Genomic DNA, 12,880 nt, shown 5'->3' with positions numbered 1-12,880 from the left:
GACAAGTAAATATGAAAAAAATAAAATAAAAATAGTGTTACTTTACAATTAGAACTTAATTATACCCGAAATGACTGGATGAATATCAAGTAATTAACAAGTGACTACTTTATACAGGTCGTATTCAAAACAGAAAATCATATCAGGAAATCAGGGCTTCTTCAACGTAAACACTTGCTGCATTTCCGCATCTTTTGGACATTATTTTAAGCTTTGAGAAATAATTAACCAAGAAAAATGTGATTTTCTCTGTCTGTAAAAAAAAAAAGACTCGTATTCAGTAGACACTTTGGACAACTGTAACCTCCTGTTCAAGCTGAATCAAAAATATCAATACTATGTGAAGTTACTGATTTTTACGGCTGATTTTACGGACTTTCTTGAACTACACTGACTGCAATATTGACGCGCAGGGCTGACACTCTCAAACATTGTTCGTTGTTACCTGTTAGCTAGTAAGCTAACATTAGCTCAACTCTTACTGTCTCCAAGCAACCACTTTAACAGAGTTTGTGTACTTATATTGCTCAAAACAAGGGGTCATTAAATGGCCTTGCTTTTTATGAAGAACAGCTCAGCATTCGGGTGAACCAGCGTCCCCGGGGCTAAAAATACACACCAAACTCGCATGGCTACTGGAGCTAACGTTAGCTAACATTAACAGCTGCCAGGTTCTGTAACACTTGCTGGCTGCTTGGCTGGGTAAGTGGCTTCTTTGCGAGGCTTTAATAAAACATTTTGAAATTATGTTATTCTATAGTTTAGCCAAGAGAGCTGCAGTGGAGGTGTATGGTCGTCCTAAAACATTTTCAATTAACTTACTGTATTTTAGGGGCATCTAGTAAAAGCCAATGTGATCATCAATAGCTACATGGCCGAGTGTGATAGTGTAGTTTGAGGCAGTACACAGCCTCAGGTTGGTCTAATACTAAAAAGTAGAAATGAACAACTATGGCAACTCTTTTCACGTAACTTTATAGTATTTGTCTTGTATTTAGTGGTTTAATATATACTCTGAACATAAGTGCACATGCACAGACTCATTGAAAGAAAAAAGTGACATGTTTAAAATCCATGATTACAAACTATAATAAAATAGTCAGTGGTATAATACAAGCATAGTTGTAAAGCAAAATGAAGCACAAAACATTTGACCATGACCTCATATTGAAATACAGGGGTTAGACAATGAAACTGAAACACCAGGTTTTAGACCACAATTGTTTATTAGTATGGTGTAGGGCCTCCTTTTGCGGCCAATACAGCGTCAATTCGTCTTGGGAATGACATATACAAGTCCTGCACAGTGGTCAGAGGGATTTTAAGCCATTCTTCTTGCAGGATAGTGGCCAGGTCACTACGTGATGCTGGTGGAGGAAAACGTTTCCTGACTCGCTCCTCCAAAACACCCCAAAGTGGCTCAATAAAATTTAGATCTGGTGACTGTGCAGGCCATGGGAGATGTTCAACTTCACTTTCATGTTCATCAAAACCAATATTTCACCAGTTTTGCTGTGTGTATTGGTGCATTGTCATCCTGATACACAGCACCGCCTTCAGGATACAATGTTTGAACCATTGGATGCACATGGTCCTCCAGAATGGTTCGGTAGTCCTTGGCAGTGACGCGCCCATCTAGCACAAGTATTGGGCCAAGGGAATGCCATGATATGGCAGCCCAAACCATCACTGATCCACCCCCATGCTTCACTCTGGGCATGCAACAGTCTGGGTGGTATGCTGACATTACCCTGGATACCGTGGCTCTTGATACATCACAAAGATTTGCTGTCTTGGTCACAGATGCGCCAGCAAGACGTGCACCAACAATTTGTCCTCTTTTGTACTCTGGTGTGTCACCCATAATGTTGTGTGCATTGCAATATTTTGAGCAAAACTGTGCTCTTACCCTGCTAATTGAACCTTCACACTCTGCTCTTACTGGTGCATTGTGCAATTAAGATTGGCCACCAGGCTGGTCCAATTTAGCCATGAAACCTCTCACACTAAAATGACAGGTGTTTCAGTTTCATTGTCTAACCGCTGTAGTTTGTATTATGGTTGTAGTTATGGCTACAATTGAACCAAAAGCTGACTGTTGTAGTGGAAGTTTTAAAATCTGAAATCTGCTCTCAGCTTGAAGGTCCAAATCAGAAACATTTCCTGATTCTGGTATGTTCCTTTTGTCAGAATTTTGGTTGTGAATTACAGTATTCATAAGGTTAGTCACCAAAGTCATAAAAAAAATGGGTGTACCTAGATGTTGAATACACTAAAATGTAAGTTTAAAGATTGGAACAGATTACCAAACTGTCAAATCCAAAAGGTTTTACTGCCTTAACATTATCTTTACCGTTAGTGTTTAAAGTTTTTAATGTGCGTGTCAAAGCCTAGTTGACAATGCTGTTACACTCCTGTAATTTAATTTCTGACATAGTAACTAATTTGCGTGAAGTATTGTGTGATCGGCTTGTGCAGGAGTAACTGTAACTCAATGTTTTCATGCTTTCATACTGGCAGCATGGAGGAATTTGAACCCAATACTGTTATAGTTAGTAGTTATGGGATGTTTGTGGGATTCCTCAGATGAACTGCTCGATTAAATTCCTAAACATTTGCTTTATTTTTCTTTTACCATCCTTTGGTTGGAATGAAACGCGTGCAATGGGCATCTCTTTGCTTGAGATTTAGTTGACAAACTGATGTCTTGATGTTTCAGTTTTCGGTCAGCTGTCATGGCACATATTCAGTAGAGTTGGACTCACATGATTAATTCACAGATTTAGTGTTTTACTGTCTTACAGCATAGATTAAAAGTATGTCTCAGTGTAATGTATCATTACCTCCCTTAGGCAGAGTTACACCAGAAAAATGGCAGAGGCAGTTGCAAAAGTGGCCCGGAGGATTAATGCAACAGTAGAGGAGGGCAAAGATACTCTTGGTAAGTTGCATTAAACGTTTTTTTTTTCATGTCTCTAGCTTGCTCGTTCTAGTTTCAGAGACAGTGAATTAATTACTCTTGATTTGTTGTAGAGGTTATCTCAAATTCCACCAGCAGATGGCGACATATGATTACATTTTTAAGCTCCAGTAATAGATGACAGGGTTTAGTTTTCAGGTATTCAGCATTTCCATGTTGTGTTAATGCTTGCTAATCTCATATGCATATTCCTCTTCTCTGCAGACTTGTCGAACTGCCAGCTCATTTCTTTCCCAGACGGTGTGTTCAAGGTCCTGAGGACTGTCTCTGAAAATATCCGTGTTATCACATTGGCTGACAATGAGATGAAGGCCATTTCTAGCAAGTTCTTTTCAACTTTTACTCAACTCAGAGGTAGAGAATAATGCACCACACAGCCGTTTGATTCACAAATTCAGTATCAAAGGCGAGACTTTGTGGTATGCTGTCAGTCTCACGTGCTGTTCACGTCACAAAAGTCTTCATGCTGTGACAGAGGAACAGACAGGTGACCCATCGATTTACTCATGTCTTGAAATACCTTTCAGAACTTGACCTGCAAGGCAATGTCCTCACCAAACTGCCCGACATCGTGGGGGAAATGGAGCATTTAACAAGCATCAATCTGGCTAATAACAGCTTCTCCGTCTTCCCTGATAAACTTACTGAAATAGCCACACTGGAGAAGATTGACCTCGAGGGAAATGGCGTAACTGGTAACAATATGTTAATTCATTCTGTTTGAATAAAATAATTAGCTATCACTTTGGCAATGTGAATTGTGAATGTCTTGATTTAAGCTTTTTCCCTTTTGCTCATCAGAAATACCTTTGGAGAAATTGTCTGCCATGCCGACGCTGAAGTTTCTTAATGTGAAGTCAAACCCTTTGGACTCTAACACTCAGTCTGCTTTGAAATGTCCTTATAAATTTGACATTATGTTGACATCAGAGAGCTAAAATATGTCACAAAACATAGACTGCATACCGTGTGGGTTTTGGTGCTTAAGTTGAACGCTTTTGCGTGCCTGAGAGATGAAATAGAAATACTTAAGAATGACATGATGCTGTCCAAAAAAGAGAAACTCAGGTTTTTAAAAGACAAGTTTTCACTCTCACTGGCAACCACCGCCTGCTTTTTTTTAACCTTTGGAGTGGGAATCTGTCATTCTTGATACTATATTGGACTTTTTCCTTTTCATTTTTGATGGTTTATTTATTACTTTTGATAGTATAAGAAAATAAACATCATACTCTGAAAGCGATACAGTCCTGGGTTGTTATTTAAATGCTGTTCCATCGTTCATCACTGCCTGTGATTGTTGTGTTTTTCTACTAATTTCTTCTGCTTATTTTCACTCTTGATTACTCTCACAATTATTTTCTCAAGTAATTATTGTTCATTTAGTACTACACCAACACTTTTTTCTCCTTGAGGGTGTTTTTTTCTTATAAAACAATCAAGGGTCTTACAGAGGGTGTGGTATATTGTATGGTGATGACTGACAGATAAACTTGTTTTAACTCTGATTTTACCAAGAGAACAACTGAAACCATTGAATACTTAGCAATTTGGCAAATGATTAAAGTGGTTAAGCAGATGGCAATAAGTTTATGAAAATTGTAAATTGAAAATACTACTGTGAATCTGACATCTAATTAATAACATATTATAATTAATAATTTATGTCATGTTTTGTCTCAACAACTTAATGCAACACATTCCAAAGAGTTGGGACGTTGCAAATATTGAAAATAAGAAGATGGACGTGGACACAAATGTCAGTGAGACTGAAGAGTGACATGACTGGTTAGATTTTCACGGTCAGTAGACATAAGATACACATTTTATATTCATTACAGCATGTTCTCCCTCATGTTCCTGAACGGGCATGTCAGATCGGTAAAACGTTCTCAGTATATCTGGCCATCAGCTGCTGGATTTTTGTATAGCTTAGACGGTGGCATGATTTTTAAAGAACTCCCTGGTGACCAGATAAGTTTACGTCCCTTTTTGGCTTTTATAAGATCTTTGAAGGTGGAGCACTGGAAACTTGCAGCATCTTTAAGTTGACCAAATAAATAAATGATTAGCATGGCAGAGAGCTTATAGCATCACGTGACTCTTTCATTATACTTTCTGTGATATTGCACTGTGAATGAACCTTTCTTCTGGATCACTGCACACAATCGCTTTAAAATCCTCATCGCTGTTCTACAGTTATACATGTGGCTCTGTTGCAGGATGCATTTTAATCAGATCTACAGCAGGAGCTTCCCTCTCTATAGTTTCACACACGTACGCATTTGGACACATACACATTTTGACACAAAAGGTCATGTGTAGGCCAAATGTTAGCTGCATTAGCTGCAGCTTTGTTTGTCTTGCTGTGCTGTTGTTGTGAATCTTCCTATAATAAAATCTTTATGTAAGACAGATATACTTTTGGAGCCATTGTTCCGCAAACTAGACTGTAGTTACATACCGTTTCTCTTGGGTTTGAAGTTTTATAATATGCCAGATACATAGTTCTGAAACTATATTTATTAGGTATTGGCATCATTAATTAGCAATAAATGATTGCCATGTTGGTTTATCACTCCAAGCCTACTTACATTCTGCTGGAGGACTTTTTGAGCCTTGATTGAATGCATTATGAATTGATCTCAGAATTTCATGTATTTGTTGTCGAAGACGCACTGTAATGTAAGACACATATATTAAAGTGGCCCAGCAGGGATGGTGTAGTTTGGCACAATAGAAACAGCAAAGAAACACATATATGTTTAACTTTGAGTCTACAATTTTAATGATCTAGTCAAGTAAATTAGCTCACACCTCATTATGAAGTAAATACAGTTCAGTTGGAGAGATCATAAAGTTCAGGCAGAAAGCAACAAACACTGGTATAATATAAAACTAGAAGGTAAAAGACTTCAATTCCTTTAAATGCAACCTATAAAAAATTAAATATATGTTAAGCATTTTTACATAGAATGCTGCAGAACATAGACCCAAGTCTGTTATCAAACTGTTACAAGGAAACTTATAAGGAGACAGCATAATCCTGCCTTGTTAATTGGTTTACAGATAACACCCATCGGCTCCATCTGTTTCTGGCTGAAAAGAGCTCTCAAGAGTCACAGCGTGAGAGAGAGCAATGGAAAACAAATCTCCTGCAAAGATAGTAGAAACTACACATTAATGTTGCAGAATTCATATGGGAGCCTTGGAGAAGTACCAATAAGGAAGGATTAGCTGCTGATTACTATTCACAGCTCTGCCTCTCATGGAGGCCTGTGAGCTACAGATGCCAATATTAGATGTGATCTGAATTAAGTAACCATGCAGTAGCATGCAGAGGCCAGCTGCCAACCAGACTTCACACCCTTCACACAGAAGCTTTGTCCTCACACACCAGCAATTTTGGACCTCTAACCCTCAGCTTAAGCAGTGCGCATGCCTGCCCCTCCGCCTCTGACTACCTGACGGTCAATCTGGAGCTTCTTAGTCCTGCTGATTTGGTGCACAGATCACAGTGGAAGAGATTCACACCAACATGAGCGTTAACATCGAGGAGAGGGGCAGGCCGAACACTCAGGAGTACAGGGTGTTCTTCAGTAAGCACGACTTTTATCAAGAAACTTATTTGTTTGTTGGTGCCAAAATAATCAATTTTTACAAATTGTACATTGTGTAATAGTGGGTTGAATAACTTGTTGCTAGCTAGCACTGCAGTGACAAGTAAGATGCAGAGCCTTATAAAGAGAACTCATGCTGCTGTGTTCTTCCTAAATAACAGTTCAAACTGTATCACTCCTTTTATAGAAAACTCAGAGGGAAAATACATCTCTCCTTTTCATGATGTCCCCATCTATGCAAATGAAGCTGAGGTGAGCATCATTTTTGCCTGTTATCTGTCAGTGACTTTGGTAAAATTGTCACCAGATTTGTGCTCCTCTCAATCTAAATATATATATATATTAAATATATTATATATATATATATATATACCCGGTATATATATATATATATATATATATATATATATATATATATATATATATAAAAGAGGACTGTACCTCAAGAGTCTTGCTCAATAACCACTGTAACAGTAACACACAGTTTTTTGACAACATTCTTATTTTTTTAAATAAATTCTACCTTTCTCATTCTTCTGTCATGTCTGTTGATTGCTTTTTCTTTAAGAGTGTGGTCCAACATATAGTCACTACATGAAAGGTAGCAATTTTTCTTTTCGGCAGTGGACATGTTTCACATGATGTGTGCTACCTTAAATAACCCCTGTCTCAGGCCAAAGCCAGTGCAGTAAATTAACCACTTAAGGCCTTCATAATGAAAAAGTTTAAGACAGACAATTACATGTGAATAATTGTTAATATGTCATTTATCTTTGGAGGATCACCCTTTCAAGTTAAACTTTCCTGATAATGAATCTCTGTGGAGTGCAAATAAACAAGTTTTGGAAAAGGGATGTATTAGTGGAAACTTTCTATTTCTCTGTCAGGTCATAATGTTATTTGGGTCTAATCCTAATCTGTGAGTCTAATCTAATCTCATCTGATGCATTAAAACAAATGAGTACAAGAGGATTTTTCATGGGGTTGACAAAATTATATTTTTCATTATTTTACAGAACATTTTTCATGCCATTGTGGAAGTTCCAAGGTGGACAAATGCAAAGATGGAGGTTAATTTTTTCAACAATCACCTTAAATCAAATTTTCTTTTTTCTTTTTCTTTTTTGCAAATCAGTAACCATTCATGCTTCCCTCTGTGTGTTTTTTTTTTGTTGTTGCATTTTGTCTGTATACTTCTCAGATAGCCACTAAGGATCCTCTCAATCCATTGAAACAAGATATGAAGAAGGGGAACCTTCGATATGTAGCCAATGTTTTTCCCCACAAAGGCTATATCTGGAATTATGGGGCTATTCCACAGGCAAGTTGTTCTCAGGGTGTATGTTTTAAAATATGAGGAAATCTGTTGGATCAATCATGTGCTCTCCTTTTTGACAGACATGGGAAGACCCCAACCATAAGGACAGTGACACAGGATGCTGTGGAGACAATGACCCAATTGATATTTGTGACATAGGAAACAAGGTGCTGAAACAAACTGAAGAGCCTTATTTAGAATCAGCTGTTTGCAACCTTCTCAGAAACGTGTGTGCTATTTTCAGGTGTGCTCTCGGGGAGAAATAATCAAAGTGAAGGTGTTGGGAACTCTGGCTTTGATCGATGAGGGTGAAACAGACTGGAAAGTCATTGTGATCAATACTGAAGACCCAGAAGCCAGAGACTTTAATAGTAGGAATAACCTGTAATAGATGTTTGCTGTTGCCTCTGGATAACATGCCGTGGTTGGTTTTGACACTTTGTTGATTTTCTTGCAGATATCGATGATGTTAGGCGACTGAAGCCGGGATATCTGGAGGCAACTGTTGATTGGTTCAAAAGATACAAAGTCCCAGACGGGAAACCTGAAAACGAGTTTGCTTTCAATGGAGAGTTCAAAGACAGGGTACCATTCAACCATTTTTCCCCTAAAAGTTAGACATGTAACATTAAATTTTACTCACAGTTTCACATCTTCATTCCTGAGAGAGAGAGGAAAATAATAATAATTATGACAATACAATAAAGCCTTTTACATGAGAAAGTTATATATGAATTTGGTTTTCTTATTTCTTTGAGCCTATTTCATATTTTGAACTACTGATACTTTCTTGGAGAAGAGAAACAGGAAGCATGTGTTGTGTTTTCCAGGACTTTGCCATTAAAACTGTGAAGAGCACACATGAGTTTTGGAAGGCACTGATATCAAAGAAGACAAATGCTGGCGAGTTAAATTGGTAAGCAGTTCACATTCGGATTTAACTCATGGTCCTCAATGCAAACAGTAGGCAATGTGATACAGTATGTGATGAGTGCAAAACGTTTAGCCCCCTGAGCTGATATTCTCTAAAGAGTTGCTCAGCAATTAAAACTTGACAAAACAACAGCATGAGTATTTGTAGGTGATAAAAAGATATACACACATACACTGTGCTGCCACTGCTCTGCTCTGAGAACTTCAAGATGCTTTTCAACAACAGATAAAATGGTGACCTTCTGATGCCCATTTTGGAATAAAAATATGGATTGTATGCACAGAATGTTGTCTTGTAAGATGGATTCTCTTTCTATTTGTATTCAATCAGCATGAACACCAGTGTCTCTGACAGTCCGTTCTGCTGCTCTGCTGGCGACGCGGAGGCTGTAGTTAAATCTGTAAGTTAATTTTACTTTCAAATTCATGTTTGAGCCTAAAGGTCTGTCATAAGTCATTCCATAATCCAAGTATGAATGACAACCTGGCAGCGCAAAAGCCCAAAGACAAAAAGAGGAGCCTTATTAGTGAAGTAGTCAGAGAAAGGAAAATATCAGAAGTGGCCACATTCCTTTTACTCTGTTGGCAGCAGAAAGGTTCTGTATTGACTTCTAGATCAGGCAGAAACAACAAATTCATTTGTCATTAACTCATTCAATTATATTGACCTGAAAAAGTATGTGTTCAGTAAATAGGACCATTTAATGATTTCGCTAACTCTCACAGGCAATTGCTTTTGGACCTGAAGACCCCATTCCAAGCTCAGGTGGGTGTTTCAGCACATATTTTGTTCACTACAACAACTCCATTTTGTCACTCACTGCTCACTGGAAATCCTGTATACTGTATTCATGTGATTTTTCTTTTTATTCTTTTATCGTTATTTTTCAGCTGACAAATGGTTCTACTACGAGAAGTAAGACTGTACGACAAGGCGAGAAACTCAAGAAGAGAATTTTTCTTCCTTCATTCCCTCCGCTCACGAGATTTGTAGACTGACTTTAGGAAAAGAGTGGACTTCTTTACTCACTTGACTTGTTGAAACTGTTATAAAACTGTTGTAAAATTCAGACCAAGTGAGAGCACTCTCATGCTTTATATTTACTCTCTCTGGACAATACCCGATATCAAGCACAGAAAGTAAACTAATAAATCATATTAAATATCAGCACAGTGTATATTGTAGTTATTTCACAACCACTTCTACATTTTGTTATTATCAGTGAAACATGTGCTTACCCACAGAATGTGGATCCGAAGCTCTTATTTGATAACACTATCTTTAATATTTAAAAAAGAGGTACAAATACAGAGTTATTCATATATAGCCTTTCATCCAGTAACTCACTGGGCATTTAAAAAATTACACACTTTCCTCTTGGCAATTCCAACAAATGATGAGTTCAGTTCTCCGACTGTAATGGCTCAGAGCATTAAACTCTAGCTCTAAAAGAGAAAGCCCCATGGTGTTTGTCTGCAGGCTTCAGTTTAGCAATAAACTCCAAGAGGCCCTGTATGCCTTTGTAATATGGTGTGAAACTACAGTTACAGCAACTAAGATGTGCAGCAAGTAGTATAGATAAAAAAAGAGAAAAGATAAGGAAAAACACAAGTACATGACATCTGCTGTGACTGGACAACATCAAATTATATTCTTTGACTTGGATAAGGTGGGTAGGAAATGTAGGGTAATGTTAAAATGTAGTAAAAATCCCTGCTGCAACAAAGCAGAACATGTTGATGATCCACGTTGAAAGCATGAAAGCCCCTTGCTTCATTTGATCTAAATAGTTATTACATCTTTATTAGTTACACCATTACTTGAACATAAATGTGATGTTGTAAAGAGCAGTGTACTCCCTCTGAAATATATTGGATTTAATTATGCAATAGGACGAAATTTTCATTGTGGAGTTTATAATACGTGAAAATCCAAGAACAGTGGTCATATTAATTTGTCGTTACCAGTGGTGACCAATAGAGGGGGCTGGTGATTGTGAATGACAGAGGCCTTTCCTGAAGAGGTGATTGGTAACGTGTATGAAGAAATAAAAACGTTGAAGCTAGTTAGCTCAAAGAAAGACAAAAGTCTCACCATTATTAATGACTGGTCATTGGTATTGCAGAGATAATTCTGTTCGAACCGCTGGAACTGCTTGATTTTCCACCAACATTTACAAGCTGGTCCTACCATGATTGTCCCACATCTTTAGGGAGTTGTTATATTTTGACTTACTGTGTTATTTTTTCTTTTCTCTCACAACATAGGTTTGTTTGAAAAAAAATATTAAATGTAGGTTAAAATGACCTGATTTGAGCCAAATAAAATGTGGGACTACTTTACGTCACTAAATAAAGCTTCACTTTGTATTTTCGGGCACTTTGCTTCTCAAAACAGAGCGAAACCAGTGTTTTAATAGAACGTAATTGAATTCTTGTATAGAATAATTATAGAATAGAAAAAAGAAGGGTAAAAATGTGAGAGGAGAGTAGTCTGAATTGGGTTCTGGAGCTGTGCTCCATCTCATACATCGCGCTCATTTGCCAGCCGCGAGTAATTCCAAACTGCTCCGCCAGGCTCCTCCTGTGAATACAGCACGTAACAGCCCAAATTTTCTGTTCACTTGCTCACCATATCAGGTGATACCCTGCAAAAGTAACTATTGGCTCTTGTCTCAGACATTCCCCGAGGTGATTGGAGAGTGACAAGCACTATGTTTGTAACATCTACAATGAGCTTCCTCTCACATATATAATAGAAACCAACAACAAAGGAGACCTTGTCATGGTTTCGGCTGAAATACTCCAAAAAAAATCAGCAAGGACAAGAATAAGAAGCAGCATTTTTCTGTGATAGAACTCGTTGCTCAATACAATAATTTAAATACTCAAAACAGTGCAATGGATTCGGCAAGTCCATAAGGAGCAATGCATGATGGGAAAGAGCCGTGTCACACCATGCTGGACCTCCTGCAGTTTGCCTATACGGCAAACAGGTTGGTGGATAATGCCGTCAAAATGGGATTGCAATTCATCCTGAAACATCTTGACTCACCAGGGACGTACGCCAGGATCCTGTTTGTGGACTTCAGCTCGGCCTTCAACACCATCATGCCTGAACTCCTACATCAGAAGCTCACTCAGTTATCAGTGCCTGCCTCTACCTGTCAGTGGATCATCAGCTTTCTGTCTTACAGACAGCAGCATGTCAGACTGGGGAGTATCTCATCAAAGACCAAGTCCATCAGGACAGGCGCCCCACAGGGGTGTGTCCTCTCCCCACTGCTCTTCTCCCTCTACACAAATGACTGCACCTCAAAGAGCCCATCTGTAAATCTCCTGAAGTTTGCGGATGACACCACTGTCATTGGTTTGATCCAGGATGGGGATGAGTCTGACTACAGACAGGAGGTGGAGCAGCTGGTCCAGTGGTGCAGCCAGAACCACCTGGAGCTTAACCCCAAGAAGACTGTAGAGATGAAAATGGACTTTAGGAGAAGCCCCCCCAACTCCCCCCACTCACCATTCTGAACGACACAGTGTCCAATGTGGATTCCTTTAGGTTATTGGGTTCAACCATCTCAAAGGACCTAAAATGGTCGCCCCACATTGACACTATCCAGAAAAAGGCCCGGCACAGGTTATACTTCCTGAGACAGCTAAGGAAGTTTAATCTGCCTAAAGCTGGATTTACAGTTGATGTGTAGCTCACGGCGCACTTTACTTGTCAAAACAGAGCGAAACCAGTGTTTTAATAGAACGTAATTGAATTCTTGTATAGAATAATTATAGAATCGAAAAAGAATGGTAAAAAATGTGAGAGGAGAGTAGTCTGAATTGGGCTCTGGAGCTGTGCTCCACCTCATACATCAGACTCATTTGTCAGCCACGAGTAATTCCAAGCCAGCGTACGCCACATCCACCAGAGGAGCTGAGAAACTGCTCCACCTGGCTTCTCTAACAGACCAAATTTTCTGTTCACTCGCTCACCCATATCAGGTGATACCCTGCAAGGATAACTATTGGCTC

General features: G+C 38.6%; 2 protein-coding genes across 2 annotated transcripts; both read left to right on the top strand.

Annotated features, from left to right (window-relative positions):
- The first annotated feature begins 420 nt into the window (after positions 1 to 420).
- Positions 421 to 4,223, top strand: lrrc20 (leucine rich repeat containing 20). The gene is made up of 5 exons (XM_075457877.1): positions 421 to 702; positions 2,853 to 2,941; positions 3,185 to 3,334; positions 3,508 to 3,675; positions 3,782 to 4,223. The coding sequence occupies exons 2-5, from the start codon at positions 2,872 to 2,874 to the stop codon at positions 3,916 to 3,918; spliced, it is 525 nt and encodes a 174-aa protein (XP_075313992.1). The 5' UTR covers positions 421 to 702; positions 2,853 to 2,871; the 3' UTR covers positions 3,919 to 4,223.
- An 84-nt stretch (positions 4,224 to 4,307) lies between these two features.
- Positions 4,308 to 9,983, top strand: ppa1a (inorganic pyrophosphatase 1a). Its single transcript, XM_075457876.1, has 12 exons — positions 4,308 to 4,782; positions 6,050 to 6,579; positions 6,788 to 6,852; positions 7,617 to 7,670; positions 7,802 to 7,921; positions 7,999 to 8,085; positions 8,163 to 8,289; positions 8,376 to 8,503; positions 8,749 to 8,834; positions 9,183 to 9,252; positions 9,578 to 9,617; positions 9,743 to 9,983. Exons 2-12 carry the CDS (start codon positions 6,519 to 6,521, stop codon positions 9,769 to 9,771), a joined length of 867 nt encoding a protein of 288 aa, XP_075313991.1. The 5' UTR covers positions 4,308 to 4,782; positions 6,050 to 6,518; the 3' UTR covers positions 9,772 to 9,983.
- The last annotated feature ends 2,897 nt before the right edge of the window (positions 9,984 to 12,880 follow it).

Source organism: Odontesthes bonariensis, chromosome 23, assembly GCF_027942865.1.
Source record: "Odontesthes bonariensis isolate fOdoBon6 chromosome 23, fOdoBon6.hap1, whole genome shotgun sequence".
NCBI classification, from domain to species: domain Eukaryota; kingdom Metazoa; phylum Chordata; class Actinopteri; order Atheriniformes; family Atherinopsidae; genus Odontesthes; species Odontesthes bonariensis.
Note: the sequence above shows the minus strand (reverse complement) of the source record. Positions and strands in the feature narration are given on the sequence as shown.